Genomic DNA, 18,967 nt, shown 5'->3' with positions numbered 1-18,967 from the left:
GCCCATACACATAACCCGTTCCTGGCCCTGCGTGTTACCAGGGCTGGTGGAGAAGGTAGAGGGGAGCAGAGGAAGGAGTCTTAAAAACCTGATCCAAAATGGATGTATGTTACAGTTTCCTTCATTTGAACTATTCTTTCCTGTTTCCACATTTTCATGGAGATCTTTCCAGCCCGCTGAAAAGGCTGAGCGATATTAATTTTGAAATATTCTGAACAAGATATAGATGTTAGACTGCTACAAATATAGACATTGGCATCTCTGAATGAAGAGATAGCCTGATGAATAAATAATACGTATTAAAAAATGTCTGAATAGCAACTTACAGGATAAACTGTAACAGCTTCAAAGGAGCCATTGATCTATGGAGTACATAATATGCATGTTAAAAATCGTTGGAATATTTATTTACATGACACAAGGCTCAGAAGAAGCCATTATGGTCCTTAAGTAAATTATACATGTTGTGAAAATTGTCAAAGTGCTTCTTTCACCAGAAATGAGTGTATCCTGTCAGTTGATAAACACATTATCTTTGTGGGGGAAAAGAAAAAAAAAAAAAAAAAAAGGGAAAAAAGGAAAGCAAATCCAAGGCTAAAAGAAGGTTAAAACAGAAAAGGGAAAATAAAAAGGGAGGGGAGTAGAAATAAAAAACCAACCCTTGTACCATGTCAAAGCGTTGTTCCATGCCCATCAAAGGAAGAAAAGCCCGAGCTGCTCATGCAGCCCCATGTCCCGCTCAGCACTGCCATCACACTTCATGTGGGGAGGGCTGCACGCCCAGGGCTCTTGTGGAGGGGCTACTCATGTCTCTGTGTGCCACAGTCTTGGGCACTTCTCCCTACAGGCCAAGAAATGACAAATGGGGACTAATCCGTTCCAGCCACCGCTGTGTGCTCTACTTTGAATAAGCTGCCAGAAGGCTGCTCTGCCTTCCCCACCCATGTCCCTCTGAGCCTGGTGTGGGACAGCTGGTACTGCAGCCCACTGGCACTGGTTTTACCTTGGTGTACAGGGAGATGATTTTTATGGCTATTCTTCCAGGTCTTCAACTGCCTCAGCACAGCCGAGCATTAGTTGCAAACGGCCTTTGCCTCCCCTTGCATACTTTCAAGAGGGGCAAAACCGGGAGGGAAAAGGGGAGAATATTGCTTTTGCACAGACATCGCGTGCCTGTCAGCTGGGCCCATCTCTTACCAGCATCTTTCTGGTGACTTCAGCTTTGTGATGAACACAGCACTCAGCAGGGTTTGCACCTTCCCCAACACTCTGTGGGTGACACAGCTCTTTTCCAGCAGATGTTTTGCTGAAGAGAAGGGATGCCAACTTAGAAAACCCCACCTCAAGTCCATGTTGCTGATCACACCGCAGCCTATGCTATAGCCTGGCCCCTGCAAACGTATTTTTCCAGGCCATGAAGTGGAAAAGGCTTTTTGTCAAGGAGGCATGGCCAGGATATGGTGGCTGAGAGACTGGCCCTATCCCGCACAGTGCTGGTGCCTGGCCGGCAGCCGAGCTCTGGAGCGCTGCACAGCCTTGGGGCGCTTGGTCCCCATCTCAGCTCAGGTGTGCTCCCAACGCCTGCCTCCGGCATTTGGGAAAGCAGGCTCTCCTGGTAGGCACAGCATGCAAGTTCTTTCTGACACAGGAATAAGAGTAAAGGTTGGATTTTCTAATGCAAGAGAGCAAGCAGTTGTACGGGCAGAATATATTTAGCCTGTGTTTTCAGATCACATGTTCTGGGACTGGAGCACAAAACATTTTCAGTACTGTTTTGGAAGCACGCTATTTAGTATTGCAAGCCTTACTATTGGAGAAGCCAGTAAATTGCGTTGCATCGAAAACAATTACTTGAATTGCTTGTACCGTGGTTTCTTCTTTCAACTGCAAAGGTTTTACAAAAATGTGACTTCTACAGCTACAAAACCATTGAAAGTACAAATAATTGTAAAGTGCTGCTCTGCATTTGCATAAACCTGTTTATCCTATACATGGTTTATTCATTAACTCTCAGAACAACCAGCAGGACAGCTACGGTATTCCCTCTGACCGCTTCGCTTGTGGCTGAAAACGCAACAACTGCTTAAAAGGAGCACTACACGCTTTAGAAAGTGAAAATAAATACAGTTCCCACGCGAAACATCAGGGGAAATGTAGCTATCACTGCAAGAGCTGGCATTTGGCTTTTACATGGAATGAACATCTCCTATCATTTGGAAATTTCAGAGAGGAGTCTCAGCGTCTGCAAGGGCTGGGACCTCTGCCCTGCAGCTCATCAAAATGGACACGTAGCACTAGCAATATCCATCGCTGTGCTCTGCAGATAGCATACGAGTTAGGGATGGAAAAGACCTACGTCCCTCACCTATTCCTCCTTGAGAACATTTTCTAGTCCTTACAGTTTAGTGTCCCAAGCAAGAGGTTCCTTGTAGCCTCTACTAGCCACGTATTTCCCAATTGGCTCCTCCTTAGGAAGGCTTCCTGATAATCACACCAGCTTTCCCTGTGCTTCCTTTCTCACCCAAAACTTAATTCCAAAACTTAGATGAAGTAAAACATATGAATGCATTTTGCCCTGCATTTTGCCCATTTCATCTGTCTGCTTCTATGAAGATGAGTACGTGTTGCCACCAGTACATTACAGGTGGAAAACGGGAAGCATGTTTGACAGCCGGTGACTTGCTCAAGGTCACAAAAGAGCCTCAGTAGCAGAGCTGGGAACAGAATTTGGTATCCTAATTCCTAATCTGGCAGCCTCACCACAACTCTCATCACGCAATCAAAAAGCTCCTTTTAAGGAATGCTTTTGTGACTAAGAGAAAATCCAACGCATTAGAAGAGAGAGACCTTTTAATTTGCCTTTGTTCAAACACATATGCCTTTGACTATATGGAGAACATGATTTAAACAAGACACAGGATTAAAATATGATGAAAGACTCTCAAATCTTTGAAAAACAAAAATAAGTACAGCTGGATTTAGGACTGTACTGATTCCAGTCATTAGGAAGCGAGCGGTTAGGTATTCCTTGCTTACAGTTTCATACATAGCATAAGGAATAAATCAAGACCAGCATCTACTATGCTGCGATAAGAGCTTTTCTGAGCATTACATACAGGCTTTGACATTTGTCAAGAATGTTATATAACAGGAAAAATTTTCACAGCTCTTTTTAATAAGATTTCACCGTCTAAAGGTCCTAACTTGTTCCACCACAACAGTTTTTAAAAAAGCAAAGCCAAATCCTCAAGCCGCTAAACTCAACAGGAGATTGCCCTGACCTGAAACAATCTGGGGTTTAGTTCGCCCTCCCTTGAAGAGTAGTTCAGTGATTTATCAGCTCTCCTATGATACACCAGCTTTGATACGCAGAAACTCTATAAGGTAGTTTCGTATTTTAAGATGACACCTCTCGCTTGCTTCCTCTTCTGTGTAACTGAACACTGTAATTTGGCAACAACAGTGGATGGAAACAAACGAGGACATTGAGAACTAATGTCACTGAAAAAGTGTATACAAAATAAGCTGAGCTATACAAGCTAAAGCAAGGAGGAGAGTATAAATATTAATAGGATAAACAAAGAAAACAAATGCAAATTTAAACCACTCCTTTGGAAAATGTCTATTTTCTTTTTTTAAACACAATGTAAGAATTCCCAAACTGCAGTAAAAAATCCTATTCATAGCATTCTTGCTGTCATTGTATTAGTTGGAAACACAGGATGAGAAGTCCATGACTCAAGAACATGTATTTTGCTCATTAAACTACTATTATGATAACATCCAAGCTGGGGAAAACATCGCAAGGTCCCACTCCTCACCCCTCAAGTCAGGGCTCAGTCGGTGAAATGCCCCTGCCTTCAATGAATTTGCAGTGACAGGAGGCCTTGTTTGCGGATGTGTTTAGCTACTTTTTGATTTGGTCTTTACACAATTATTTTGATTAAGAGAATGTTCATCTTGTTGACACTATCGCTGTAGTCAATAGCTAATGACCCCAGTAGTTAGTTTCCTTATAAATATTTAACTTAATAGAAGTTGTCCCTTGGGCTATAGTACTTTCGACACTTGTATAATCTGAAACAAATCCTCTTTTTTAGTCAAACAGACCATGTTACACACACAGTTAGCTAGCTATTTACAAAGCACCCAATTAAATCCTGCTTAATTCTCCCACTCTGAAAATCCCACTTCACTAGTGTGCAGGCTACTGATCACGCAGATGAGCATCTTTCACCGAGCCTGGACATGAGTTTGCAGTCTGTAAGACTTAACTGTACAAAAGCCTGTTGTAAAATTAACTCGCCCGTCAAATGGTATGTACAAAATAGAAGTGGAGAGAGTGCAATTTCAGAGGATTGAAGAAATAAGCTGAAGAATCACAGTTAAAGACAGGTAAATCTAGTTTAATGTTCACATGTAGTTACACATCACAGAGATTAAACAGGATTTTAACTGTAACATAGCTGCAGTGAAATGTAAGTCATTTTGTACTAGAAAAATAATCTTGACGCAGTTATCTGATTTTTGGTCTACTTAAGTTCATTTTAAGGTGAATTTACATCACTGATCGTAACGACTTTGCCCATGTGCCTTTCTGCAGTTCGGTATTAATACTCTTTGGACGAAGGAAACAGCAACTGGTTTTGTTAATGGTTTGCCCTTTGGTTGCAAGCAGAGAACTGTTTTCACTTTTTTTTAAGCAGTTAATAGGCTGCAGGAATGCAAGGCTGCAATAAAACATTTTGGTGCTGAATGAAGTTCCAGAATAGATTTATTGATCTGATGCAACAGCAGGTTTTTTTCAAGAAAAGCTGATTAAAGATCTAAAGCATCGCCCCCATAATGCAAAAACTAGATAGAATTTGTTTCTCTATTCTCAGTAAAAAACACTACGTCTTACTGCTACTGCTATAGAATGCACTAAAAACCCCTGTGCCTATATGACGAAAGTGTAGTCTCAAAATGTATAATACACTTACAAACATTTTAAGTCTAGATTGAGGAAAACACGTTTGTATGGACTCCAAACAAGTTTATTTGCAATTAGACATCTCATGCAATCATGCAGGACCACTAGCTATAACTGTTAACTTCTGAGTCTAAAGGACATCTGGGGACAAACAAAAAAAGCCCTAAACATTCAAGATATTTCCATATTAGCAGCTCTATACTTGAGCTGTGGTTTTCTAAAGAGATATTCCCACAGATTTAAAAAAAACATACACACCTTTATAATATTTACAAAAAAATATTTAATTAAAAATATTTTATAATTACAGTAGTCTATTAAAGCATATACTTTTCTCACACTTATAGAACATCTCTATATATACACAGTATGAAATGTCACTCATTTATCTATACAATATGTAACATTCCTGCAGGGAGAAGAAAGTTCCCTGGGCCCCAAATAAAATTCATCTATTTTAAACAATAGATGTCAAATATCATCTACAAATGCTCTGGTAGATTAGTAAAGCTTCAAGATTCAGTTGCTCGGTCCCTTACGAGTTATAACGCTTCTAAAGTCTGGTTTAGGTTCGGGTCCTCTTATCCCGGGGCAGAGTTGCAACTTTTCCAGCTCGAGGCCAACAACCGCGGTCGCACCGCTCACATCTGGTCGGGAAACGAAGAGAAGAGACGGGCTGTGTGTCGGGGCGGGGGGGTGATGAGAACCGGGGTTGGGGGGGGGGCGCTACGGACGTGCAAAGGGGTGAAAAGGCTCTGCCGGGGCGAAGCATGGGAACTGCTCGGGGGGTTGGATGGCTCCTTCCTTCGGTGCGGCGGGGCCGGGCCGGGACTGGGGCTCCCCCCCCCTCCCGCCCCCCGCGGTGCCTCTGCGCGGCGGCGCCGCCGCACACCTGTGGGAGAGGAATGAATAGAGGGGGTGTGTGAACCGCTCCGCTCCAGACCGACTGGCGCCACCAACAACACACAAGACATGCTTGATCAACAACCCAAAACAAACCAGGTCAAACAACAACCGCAGCTCCCAGGCTGGGCCAAGGCGGAGGGATGCGCAGCTGCGCGCCGCGGCCAGAAGCGCTTCGGGGAAAGAATAGAGCGGGGGGGGATGCGTGTGCGTTTGGAAAGAAAAAAACCCCCACAAAAAACAACGAAACAAAACCCGGTAATTAAAGGAAATAAAATAACCACCCCGTTAATTTAAAATAAAAGCCCAAAGCCTCCTGCAAATATTTCTCGCCGGGCTTAGGTTCCCCCTCCGCCTTCGGCAGGCTTCCCATCGAGAGGCGGTGTGCGCTGCCTGACCCCCCCCGCCCGCCGCCGCGGCCCCGCGTCCACCCGGCACTCACCTGGGGAGCGGCGGTCAGCGGCAAAGGATGCTGTCCCCCGGCTTGTTAACAGAGCCAGCCTGCGCAGCAAGGAGACACGGCATGTTAGAACGGGGTGGGAGAAGAAAGGCACGGAGATTGCCTCCCCCCCCCGCCTCCAGATCCCCCTTCCGCGCCCAGGGCACTGCCACAGCCCCGCCGGGGAGCGCTACCGGGAGCTCCCGGCTGCAGGAGGTGCTCAGGAGGGCACCAGCCCTGGCGCGCAGAGCGAGGGGGCCGCGGGAGAAGCACTGGGCGCAAGCGGTTGCCGGGGCACGCCGCTCCCCGCGCCGCTGGGCTGCCACAGAGGTCCCGCGGAGTAGAGACGCTCCTCCGTGTCCCCCCCCACCTCAAAGCACGCTGCAGCGAGGTCGATGAATGTGCACGGCCCCCAAACGCGCTCACACTCGCTCCGCGGAGGACTAGAAAGCGCAGGAGCACCGCGTCTGCTCCCGTGTGTGCAAACACTCTGATTACAGCGGCTCCCTCGAGAGGCTGTAATTACACGGTAAACACCGTGCGGGCGCCTGCCTGCACCGAGGGGATGCAGGCACCCGCCGCGCACCGCCGAGGCGTTCCTGCGCCCGCCCGCTCCGTCCCCTCCGGCCGCTCGGCAGAAGCACGGGGCCGGTAGCGGCGGGGCATCACCGGGCGCTCCCACGGCGGCCGGCACTGGCCGTTGCGCCATGGCGCTGCCCTCCTCCCCGCTCCGCACCCCGAACCCTGGGCTGGAGTGGCACGCACCTCTTACCGGGTCAGTGTTGAGGGCTGTCAGCGGGGTCCTGGGGGTGCCCGCGGGACAGCTACCCGGGTGCAGGGGGGGTGGCTGCTGCTGCTGCCGAAGCAGCGCCGGGTGCGTCTCCAGAGCCAGCTGCAGGTCGAGGATGTAGTCGATAACGTGCTGCAGGATCTCCACTTTGCTGACCCTCTTGTTGGGCGGGATGGTGGGCACCAGCTTCCTCAACCGGCTGTAACAGTCATTCATATCGCACTGCAGGCACAGCGCCGCCGGCTCCTCGCCCGACGGCGGGCTCCCCTTGCAGCCGCTGTGCTCGGCCAGGCACCGCAGAGCCGGGTGGCCCCCGCCGCCGCCCGCCACGCCGGGCTGCGCCTTGCGGCTGGGGTGCCGGACGGGACTCACAGCTTTCATGATGCCGCAGGGAGGGAGGAAGACCTCCCTCTCCACCACCGCTGCCGCCTCCTGCGACCTCGGGCAGCCGCGCACGCACCGTCCGCAAAGCGACGGGAGCGGGGCACGGACGCAGCCTTGCTGGCACTACCGGCGGCCCTTCCCGAGGATGCTATGAGAGGTGCTCGCAGGGCCGCGCGCCAACAGCGGCACCGTCACGAACAGCGCTCCCTGCGCTGCTGCTCTGCTACAACGGCACAGCCCCGTCTGCCGCCGCCGCTGCCCGCGCCGCCCCATATATGCCGCGGGGTGCGGGCGGGGCGCGGCGGGCGGCGCCGCGGCGGGGCAAAGCGAGCGCGGCGCGGGGAACAGGGGGGGCGCCGCGGTGCCGCGCCGCAGCCAATCAGGGCGCCGCATCCCCCCCTGGATCGCGGCGCCGGCCAATGGCGGAGGGGCCGGGGGGGCCGCGGCGCTGCTGGAGGGGGCGGGAGGCTGGCGCTGACCCCCGCGGGGAGGAGGCGGTGGCGGAGGAGGAAGAGGAAGGCGGTCCCAGGGAGGAAGGACTGCGGGAATGCGGGCGGGATCCACCGCCCAGCGGCTCCCGGCGCCGCCCCGGCGGTCCGGCGCGCAGCTCCGCCACCGGCGCCGCTCCCCGCCGCCTACTCGGAGGATGGCGGCTGTCCACCCCCCGGGAGGGGCGACATCTCCTCGGGTCGTGAAACGCGGTTTTATCTTCTGTGTCTGGAGACCCAGCCCGGCTTTGCACATATTTTGAGGGACTTCGGGGCGCTGGTTTAAAGGCAGGGAAAATCCCAAGCAAAACTTGAAGGGGGGGAGGAGGGGAGGAAAAGGGAAGGAGGAGAGTTTAGGGACTTCAAGCAAAGCAATGCCTGGGAACATTAAATTAGAGCACATAACTATTAAAAATGCATGGAGATGGAGTATTTAAAATTCCTCCATGACATATAATATTAATCCGTTTTATGTAAAATTCATACCTGTAACTTAATTTGGTCCATTAATGCACCAGATCACGTATTAGTAGATGTACCATGTTTTAAATATGATGCTGGAAATGTCCAGAGTTCTGTACTTTGAGACAGAGCATTAAAATTAACAGACACTCCTGAGTCCTGCTTAAGTCATCTTGTGGTAGACTGTAACCTTTTAATTTAATAATGCGGTGTTCAAACTTTCTGTTAATTCTTGCTAAGGATTAAGAGCCACTGCATATTTGAATGGGACGCCGGTGTAAGAAACTCAGCACCCGATCCTACAGATGCTGCAGCTCTTCGAGCTCTCCGTGAGTGAAGTAGGGCTGATTGCTTGGGCAAAGGACTGCAGGGAGGAGTAGAGGCTGCAGGATCTGCCCCTAAGCTTGTAAGTGAAACCCAGCAGAAGGGCAGAAATCCATAATGGTGATTAATGATTGCATGTCCCCTCAATGCTTAGTCACCACGGGTGATATATAAAGGATGCAGTGGGAAGCTGTCAAACCCAGAACTTGAATGAGTGGTGAGACTGGATCATCTGAAGTGTATAACGAAGCACGCTTTCATTCTCTCTCACCCTTTAAAAACATATGTTTTGAGGCTCTGCTTACAAATACTCACACTCTTGTTTTCCTTATCTTGTCCCACATTACCAGTGCCATTCATAACAGTTGGGCTCCCCCCAGCACAAAATCTAAGTGCATGGTGTCAATCTTTGATGTGTAAATCTAGACTGAGGTCTAGATTTGTGTACTACATCATGTTGATGTGTTGAAAAGATGTATTTTCATTAGCTATGGGCGGGATGATCCCAGTTCTGCCGCAGTCATTGCTTTTATTCTGTGAAACTCTGCTCCCTGCAGTGTCTGAGTCTCAAGAGGTGGAAATATATATGTGGGCCTTAACGCGTACATTATGCTCGTGCTTTGCCTGCTTCCCAGAGTCCTGGTAATATGGACAGAATTGATGTGCGGTCTAGGAACAAAAAAAAGATTTCTAAATTGTGGTGAGCAGGCAGGCTGAAGTCTTGCTGGTCCCATTTAATTAAAATCTGCGTGAAACTAGATACGCTGTAATACTGGGTTGTTCTGTTTTTACTGAATTGTACTGAATCCCTCCTGGGAGCTCATCTGATCTCACTGGAAATCTCTCTGAAACCCCAGTATGTAACTGGTTCCCCTTTAACTCTCCCAAAGCTAGTTTGGACAAATTATTTCTGTACACACACAAATCTCTCCTGCTCGCTCTCTCTCCCCTTCTCTCTCTCTCTCACACACACACACACTGTACCAGCACTATATAGGAAATCCACTGAGACCACACTGGCTCTTAAAGATGACTCAGTATTTCTGGAAACCCGTGAAGAACCATGATGTGCTGCTGACCTCTTTTTCCATTGGGCTACTTCCACTGCAAAGGATATGAAAGGAAATCTGAGGGTCTGTAAGCATTGTCAAAGTTGCAAGAAGACTCTGTGTGTTCACGTAGCTAACATAACACAGTAGAAATATGTGGGAGAGGGAAAAACAGCCCTCCCCTCCAACTATTGCATAAATATTCAGGGGATTTCCTCTAGTAATTCCCTTTGATACTCATGAAGTTGATACATGCTAGTCCGACATGCTCGGCTGAACAATAGGCACCAATTCCCTGTTAACAACTGGTCTGCTTTTGCTCTCCTTGAAGTCAATGGAAGTTTTGTCATTGACTCAAGTGGGAGCAGGTTGGGTCGGCTGCTTTTTCAAAATTTAGATTGGATGTGCACCAGATGCTAAGTAAATTGCTGTAGAAATGGGTTGGAAATCCCAGAATGTTGGCAGTGGAGGTAGGCATTAGAGAAACTCTTCATCCCTGAGGATGTACACAAGAGAGAAGGACAGAGCCTCTGTTCATACTTTTGTCCTATTAATAGCAATACTTTTCATGACATGACTATACAGGGATTAATGCTTCTGTTTTTCAGCAGACCAGGTTTGGATTTTTAAAATAAATTCTGTGCATCTTTAAGCATGCGGTCCCTTCCTGGCTGGCTGGCGGAGCTCGTCTGTCTCGGCTGGGTTTTTCTGTGCTCTGTTCCCACAACCAGAGTCGAGATTCATTTCCATTGTAACCAACTTTTGTAATATTAATCTCACTAGCTCCTCAATAATGCTTGAATGGGCCAGTTTGGTCCATTAAAAGAGAATTGATGATCACATCACAGGTGCTCTCTGGAGCTTAAAAAAGTTGCTTTTGATTCAAAAACAAAATAAAGCAAGTCAAAAATGAAAATGTGATGACTAGCCTTGTATCCCCTTTGTCATGAGGATAATCCCATTGAATTTAACAAGAATGAGTAATGTAGGCTGAATTTGTCAGCACAGGTCTAAGTACATGAATATGCTGTTGGCTCCTGCTGAAAAAATAAACTGAGACATTGACAGTGTCTCTGGGTGATGGCAGCAGGGAAGGGCGACAGTCTTTCCAAGTGCAGATCACTTGACATTTTCTATGACAGCACTCTGGATCCACAAATGTTTGTGCATGGTATGATGCCACTGAACCAACTAGTGCATTGGATAATACCTCATTAGTTCACATAGTCTCAGGACATAAAATTTGAAGGGAACACATTTAGGTATTAAGAGGGAAGCAAGCAATCAAAGTGATTTCTTACACAAGGTTACTTGCTATACCTACCTTAAGAGGGCATGAAATGCACACAAATGTACAATGCATTTTTATCTTTGAGCAGGTTATGAAACAGTGGTTGAGTCAAGTGTCCCTGTTTTGGGGCTTGAGGCACGCTGTATCAGAGCGGTGCAGTAAAATGCCAGGCTTTCCTTTGCTTGAGGCTGATAACTGGTGGGACAAGTTTCATCCTGGTGGGCATAAAGATATAGACCTCCTGCTGCCCATTCCTGTTGACTTCAGCAGGCAGCCAGAAGACTCGGGATCTCAGAGGAACTGCTCAACACCGAGAAGGGCTGATCATTAAAAAAGCATTATAAATCTCTGAATGGTTTATGGTTTATGAGGGAAATAGCAGTTGATTCCTCAGTGGTGCCATTACTCTCCACTATTGCTATCATTCAGAAGGCAATAATATTGGTTATTTACCTTCAATTAAAATATCTAGTTAGTTGTGATGTCATTTAAAATAGCACTATAATGTGTTTAGTGCTCCCTTATCAAACACCATAGATGAACTCCTCTTGGCAACAGGGGATAGTGATATGAAATGAAAAATTGGGTGGGGGAGTGAGATGGAGGAAAGAATATGTAAATCTTTTACTGGATTATTATTCCTAAATGCCTATGTCCCTTTGTACACCAGGATGGAGGTGAGACTGCAGGCTCCTTTGCAGTGGCACCACATGGGTCCTTAGAACAGGTCAGGAATTTGGGGACCAAATTGGAATCCATCAGGAATTTGGGGACCAAAGAGAAGTCACCTCACTGTGCATCGTACTAACAGACTGAAATCCATTGGTCTTGTGGTAGCTCTCCTCACCAGGGATAATTCATCATCAGAGCTCTTCCAAACTCTTCACACAAACCTTTTCCCCAAATAGCACGAGTAATCTTGAGTACTGTTCTCCCTATTTTCCTCAAATCCAAAATCTAAATAAAACTCACACACTTCACTTAACATGATGGGTTTATTTTTTATCTTTTTTTTCATTTTCTGGTTGTGGTCATGACAGAATTTTCTGTTTAATGAGAAATCCTAAGAGATTCTTACGACCTTGACTTCCCCATTGTCCCCTGTGCATGAAGTTTAATATAAAGTAAAAGGAGGAAATGTTTGTTAATTGCTCACAACAGCTCTTCATGGACAAAGGAGATATTTTTATTTTTTTTCCATGTTCACATAATTGTCCAGCTTGGAGCATCCTTCTAATGACAGGAGCATACTCCTACCCACTCTTTTATGCTTTCCTTCAGCTTCATATGCTACGAAGAATCACATGACAACAAAAATTCTGGAGAGATAAGAAACAGATTGAAAAACCCCCCAGTCCTTGTCCATGGCTTGATGCTTATGTAAGCTCTTTTTTACACAAACATGGAAATAACTGCATAAAGAAATATTTTACCTCAATTAGTGGAGAGAGCCAAAAAAAGACTTTAATGGGTTTAGTATCTAGAATAGCTTTTACTTGCTGTGCTGCCTCCAGCATGGCTATGTTATAGAAATTGTGCAAACACACCTCCTCCCTTTGAGAGGCTGCGGCAGCAGACAACATTGGTATGTCACTGACAGATGCCCTGGCATTTTGCTGGTGGTTGTATGTCGGCTGAAGGCTAATGTCATTTAAGAAGGTTGCTTTGTTCAGGTGACCAGAAACACTGGGTTTGTTGGGTAATGTCAGATTTCTGCGTTGACTGAAGCAAGCTTGTGGCAAAAAAGATAACTCACATTGACAGCCTTCTGCAGTATGGTCCAAATATAAGCAATCAAGATGCTTATTCTGGGGAAGGGGAAAAATAATTTAGGAGTATTTGGAGCAGCTTCCTGAGGAACATTCCATTAAACTGGGGTACATAGTAACAGATTGAATTTGGAGCCTTAACTTTAATTTCATTTTGTTTAGATTTAGATCAGATTCATGTGCAATGTCACGCTGTTTGTTTGTAGACAGAAATCCTCAGCCAATCTGCCCAAAAACTGATGGCATGATACAGCCTCATATTATTTTCATGTTTGTTATGAGTTTGCATTAAGAGCTCTATAATCACACAAATAATACAGCCTACAGGGACAATGAGCAAATCGACCTAAATTAAATAAGTATCTGGATGTGTACATGCTCATCTGCATATGTTATCATTACACCAATGATACTGGTATTTATTTTCGGAGAACCTGAAGAGCTTCATCAGCAAAAGCAGTCTAACTTCATGCCACAAAAAAACCCTCAGAAACAATGGCAATACCTTGCACTAATACAACATTTTACATCTTGAAAGCTATTGTAACACATTTGTTATTTGTTCTCCATTAGTGTTTTAAGAAATTCTTCAAAATCTTTGGGACTTCTCTCTTTTTTTTTTTTTTTTTTTTTTTTTTTTTTAAATTAAAAGGAGAAATGACCTCTCTCTCCCTGACTGTGAAGACAGCCTTTCCCACAGCAAAAGGACATCCAAGGTAGGTGGAGAGACCTTTGCTTCCTCTGGTTTGATGCAAATGCATTGATGTTCTCTGTGACTGCAGTCAGTTGGTTCTCAAAGTACTTTTATGGGTCAGTGTCACTTTCAGGTTATCACCTGCTTGCCAAATATTGATTTACAATTCTGCATTTTGCTTCATGCTAGTGACAGCCTGACCAGTATTTAAAGGACTATAGAAAACACTGTTTGTTGATTTGGTTCAAGTCACACTGGCGACATTGCTGGGAACAAAAGTTGGAAAGAACTAGAAATTCAAGTCTGATGGTTGTGTGTGTGGAGGGGAAGCTTTTCAATGTACCTTCAAATCTCCTGACTGCAGTTGTTCATGGGCCACACCATGCACTTCCACTGCATGCTGAATTCCATGTAACCTTATTATCTGTTTATATACCTGCTATAGAGTTCCTGTTGCCATAACATGTGAGGATCTACCAAGTGCTTGGTAACAGAAGTAAAAACCTATTCCTCATTTTTCTCTTCCATCTTGCAGAAGAAATAGTAGAATAATAGGAGATTATTTATAGGATCACAGCACTATTTTAATTTGAGTATGTAGTTGAGTGTGTTTGAAAAAACACTGCTAAAAAGATGGGGTTTGTATTAATTTGTGGTAGGATGCTTTCTGTGATCTTTCTTTATAGCCTGCATGGCTTCTGAGAAACTTGTCACTTAAGAAAACAAGAGCCCTTAGCTTTTGTTGACAGAAAACAGCTCTTGCAGGATTTCATGTTTAGAGAGCAAGAAAAAAAGTGGTGATAGGTAATGTCTGCTTTAGGCAGACAGAGTCACACTTACAGGTTTTAATTCCAGCAAATAGTATATACTAAAATGACCTTATGTATTTATTAGTCAACAGGATTGTCTAATGAAAACCACTCCGTAGCACCGTGAATTTAAATTAAGATATACATTGCAGAGTGCAAATGGTTGGAGATGCAGAAAAAAGAAAAATGGATGTAAGGAGAATATTGGACAGTGATCAATGAACTGCAATTCTTCACAGTTAAATATATTCCACGTCTTACTAATTTTCCCTTACAAAAAATGGGAATGAATGCTATTTTCCATTTTAGAGTAATTGTGTAGCAATTCTTCATGTTTTTGCTTCTTGTGCAGGGGGCAAACTATGCAAAAATATTTCAAAGACATATTCAAAATTGCTATTAAAAATGCTTCAACATGCAAATTTTCTTACAGTTTTGACTTTGTTTTCTTAAAGCTAAATGATGTGCATATATAAGAATATTTTGGGTAATCACACAGCTTATGCTAAGTAACTATTTCAAGTTGTCTTCAATACCAGTATGTTTCCACATACTTTCCTTGAAGTGTTAATGACATTTATTTTGGTAATTTTTACTCCACTAACATGCTCTTTCAACACTTTAAAGCACTGATATATTTTACTCAAGCAAATCTCTTAATTTACCTCAATGGAGAAATTGACTTGAAAAGCAGCACAAATCCTTGCTTATATAGAAAGTTTGTCTTGAAGTTAATGAGCTTATTTGCCTGAGTAAGGATGTGGGTATAAGGAGTGCTCAAGTGAGCAGAAGTTTCACAACTGGATGCTAAGTCATTAGCTTATTTCAGACTGACATCTTGAAATAGTTACTCTACATTGGGCACCTGAGAATTGATGCTCCAAAAAATATTTTTTAAAATGTGAAAACAAATCCAAAATAGTAAGAAAATTGAAATTTAAATTTAAAATTGTAATTGAAAGACATTATGGTGGTAGTTATTCAAACTAAATTTTCAATCCCCACTGCATTGTATATAGTGTCCACCGCACTCTTTTTCCACTGGGAGTAAGAGACTCCTGATTGGTAGACATAAAGCACTTTCTTTCACCTGCAGGAACTCCTTAACATAAACAATGCATCAATCTTCCTTGCAGTATGGTATGAATTATTATTAGAAAAGCATTAATAGAATATTATGTATTTATAATTTTAGCATGAGATATGACTTATTTACTACCTTGCATATCAGCTTCTCTTTTTTTTTTCTCCCTATCCCCTCTGTATCTCCTTTCTTCTGAACAGCCTTGCACTTGCAGCTTCAAGATTCTCCATGGTGTTTAATGTTTTAGTAAGGTGGCAGTCTCTCCTTTCACTCTTTTAGGGTACTGTTTCATCCTGATGTGCTGAGAGATGCATGCTTTTACCTCTGCGTCTGACAAAAGGTACTCCATGAAGGTGTGAGCAAGCAACTGGGGATGGGGATGTGTGTGCGTTTGCCCTCCTTCCTCTGCTGTTGAAAGACCTGGGTTGCTTCAGACAGGAGCTAAGGTAGTTACAGCCCATTAAAAACTATGCCAGATGAAACTTAAACTGGCATAGCATAAACAGGACACACAATGGGCAGGCACTGGATAAAACATTTATTTTCAGTTGTTATTGATGACCTTTCAGAAGTTGCTTGTGGCTCTACTTTGGCCTGTCACTTTTGAGCTAAAGGGTCATCAACAACATATGGAAATAAATGTCTTATTGGTAGTCTGGCTGCTCCAAGTCCAGTATATTGTCTCACATACAGACACACAGGCACAGAAAACACAAATCACAGAGGAACCACTTCTGATATTAGCCTCTGTCCTTTTATCTTTAGAAAAATGTGGCTTTCTAGATTTTGTTTCCTTTCTTTTCTTTCTTTCCCTTCCTTCCTTTCCTTCCTTCCTTCCTTCCTTCCTTCCTTCCTTCCTTCCTTCCTTCCTTCCTTCCTTCCTTCCTTCCTTCCTTCCTTCCTTCCTTCCTTCCTTCCTTCCTTCCTTCCTTCCTTCCTTCCTTCCTTCCTTCCTTCCTTCCTTCCTTCCTTCCTTCCTTCCTTCCTTCCTTCCTTCCTTTCCTTCCTTTCCTTCCTTCCTTCCTTCCTTTCCTTTCCCTTTCTCTCTTTCTTTCTCTCTTTCTTTCCCAGTATTTCATAAAGATAGGCCCCTAATTTATTTATAAGGGTAAGTCTCCAGAACAAGGTAGCATTACAGAGCTGGCTTACGAGTTCCTCTATACACATGAGTACATTCATAATTGATGAAATGGTCTATAGTGTTGTGGCTAGAATAAACTTAAGGTCAAATCTCTGGGAGAGCAAATCTTGCCATTATTCCTGATGAGAAATAAATACGTGCAGGAACTAAAAAGTGCGGAGCTGAAAGGGAATAAAACTGAATGCATAAGGGCATTTTGAACAATTCATTCCAAAGTGAAAGTGCTTTTTCTTAGTTTTTCTTCATTGCCTTGATCTTCCCAAAACTGTTGTTGGGGCAGGTTAATGACTGACCTTTGAGGGAACCACATACCAGTCTTTGTTCCCTAGCAGTCAGGATCTTGCAGAGGCTTGAAACCTTTGAGGGAGAGAATAGGATTAAACTGCTGTATGAAGTCCAGCGCAGGTGATGATCAACGGAAGCAGAGGAGCGAGTTTCTCAGGACGCTCTCTCCCTTCCCCCACTAGCTGGAATTTATTTCGTTTACTGCAAAGTTACCTGACGGACATGGCTGACTGTCAATGATTGTTCTCAGATTAATTTCCCTTTAAGCAGCCATCAAAAGCATGCAGTGTTAAAAACACAGTAAAATTTTAAAGGTGGCAGATCAGTTAAATTTAAACATCGTATCGAGCAGTTAACATCAGAAAGACTTAACTTGAGCCTCACGCTAAAATCATATTTACATAAACTCAGTTTACTTGCCACCCTCGAATTTCTAAAGTGTCCAGCAAACCAGAGAAAGATGCGTGTTTGATCCTGCAGCATGCACATGTACTGGCTGACCTCAGACAAATCAGTGTTTTGCAGGGTGAGTCCTTCATACATGCCTGTCCTTACACTTTGCTGTACACTTGTGAATGATGCCATCGGTCTTAACACATTACACTGACTGCAGGGTCCCTTCACACGCAGGCTTTAGCTGTCACATTGCACACAGACCAAATCTGCACCACTTGAACTGATTTAAAAACCTATCCTCTGCGTTAGGGCTGTGCTGCGGCAGGATGCTGAGGGGTCCCCTTCCCGTCCTCCCTCCTCCCCAGCCCCCTCTCCGTGGCTGTCCCCAGGGAGCCTGCACCCTGTTCTCACAGGGTGCTTTGCCCACCCCAGCCCTGTGTCGAGATGCTGCTGCTCAGGCTACTTCAGGTGACTGAACTTTTTCTCCAACAAGGTTTAGATAAAGGGTCTGCAAGATGACTGGTGACATTTCAGCAACCATTTCTGCTGCCTTTGAAGGCTTCTCTATGACTGCAAGCGGTTGTATTTATTCCTAAAGGTTTGGACCTGACCTTTTCCTCCCTGAGAACTTCTGCACCAAACCAATTTATTAACAGAGAATTAAAATAAGCAGAATTACAATGAAAATCATTACAAGCATCCCACCTGCCTGGCCACGAGTGGCCGCTCGCCAAATGCCAAGTAAAACACAAAAACGTGTAACTGATTTAAGTTGGTTTAAGGTTTTACTGATAGAGGAACCTAATGTCGCATCTCCTCCTCAGCCTGGAAGAGCTGCCATGCATGCAGGCTCTGAGGCCCACAGCTAGAGGTGCTGTGCGATGAAGATGAGCTAAAATACCGAGGAGCTGGAGTTTCTGACTGATGGGGGGGCATCTCATTCACTGCAAAAACCTCTGCGCTTTGCAACACTTTAATGTCTTTACTGAGATAAATTTATGTTTAAACCCAACCCGCGTCTCCTGTTGTTGGGTCACAGAACAGCTATGCTGGCTTTTGCCGAATGGTTTTTGTCCTGAACGCACTGAAACTAATGCAAAAAAGTGAATCTATGTAGGTAACAATCTATATTAAGGAACAATCTGATTTTCCTCTTCTGAGCCCTAGTTACTCCATGAGGAATGCATCCTCTCATGAAAAACAGCGGTAAGAAAGTAATGAAGAATTCCCTACGTGAAGCAAACTGTTCATTGCAACTTTGAGAGGATATTTTACTGAAACCGCCTAAATTATAATCAGGTATTCTGCAGTGTGGGAATCTCGTGGGAAACTTCGAGTCTGAATGCGGGAAGTTCGGGAGCGTTGGCAGGGATTGTAAACCTCGCTGGAGCGCGGTGAAAAGCCCCCTCATTCCTGCAGGAAAGAACTTTTCTAAAGTGCCTGCCGATGAATTGAGGATGGGAACAGAGACATCTCCGCCCGGACAATGGAGCGCGCTGGCACGGCCCACACGGTTACCGGGGGACAAGCGGCGGGAACGCTACCTCCCCATCTACCGCACCGGCGGCAACGCGCTTGGGGGGGGGGGGTGTGTTACCCGAGCAGCCTCCATCCCCTTAACGTAACCTCCCCCTCCACGCGTGGCCCCGGGGTGCGTGCGGACACTGCGGGGCGCGGGCTCCCGCGT

The 18,967-nt window shown here is 45.1% G+C and overlaps 1 protein-coding gene across 4 annotated transcripts; it reads right to left on the bottom strand.

Moving 5' to 3' along the window:
• Positions 1-4,385: 4,385 nt before the first annotated feature.
• Positions 4,386-8,166, bottom strand: ID4 (inhibitor of DNA binding 4, HLH protein). Of its 4 annotated transcripts, none has more exons than XM_030489903.1 (3): positions 7,087-8,166; positions 6,318-6,376; positions 4,386-5,619 (listed from the first exon to the last, which is right to left on the bottom strand). In XM_030489903.1, the coding sequence occupies exons 1-2, from the start codon at positions 7,483-7,485 to the stop codon at positions 6,332-6,334; spliced, it is 444 nt and encodes a 147-aa protein (XP_030345763.1). In that variant the 5' UTR covers positions 7,486-8,166; the 3' UTR covers positions 4,386-5,619; positions 6,318-6,331. The 4 variants fall into 4 exon arrangements, with proteins under 4 accessions (XP_030345763.1, XP_030345778.1, XP_030345770.1 ...); XM_030489918.1 differs by having other exon boundaries at positions 7,080-7,826; XM_030489910.1 differs by having other exon boundaries at positions 4,386-5,864; positions 7,087-7,772.
• Between the last annotated feature and the right edge of the window lie 10,801 nt (positions 8,167-18,967).

This window comes from Strigops habroptila, chromosome 1, assembly GCF_004027225.2.
Source record: "Strigops habroptila isolate Jane chromosome 1, bStrHab1.2.pri, whole genome shotgun sequence".
Taxonomy (NCBI): domain Eukaryota; kingdom Metazoa; phylum Chordata; class Aves; order Psittaciformes; family Psittacidae; genus Strigops; species Strigops habroptila.
The sequence above is the reverse complement of the archived record's forward strand: the minus strand, read 5'-3'. Positions and strand labels throughout refer to the sequence as shown.

Excerpts from the sequence above, each read along its gene's own strand:
- ID4 (XM_030489903.1), bottom strand. The coding sequence starts at position 7,485 with ATGAAAGCTGTGAGTCCCGTCCGGCACCCCAGCCGCAAGGCGCAGCCC. Across the intron at positions 6,377-7,086 it reads CAGCCCTCAACACTGACCCG|GCTGGCTCTGTTAACAAGCC; the intron begins GTAAGAGGTGCG and ends CTTGCTGCGCAG.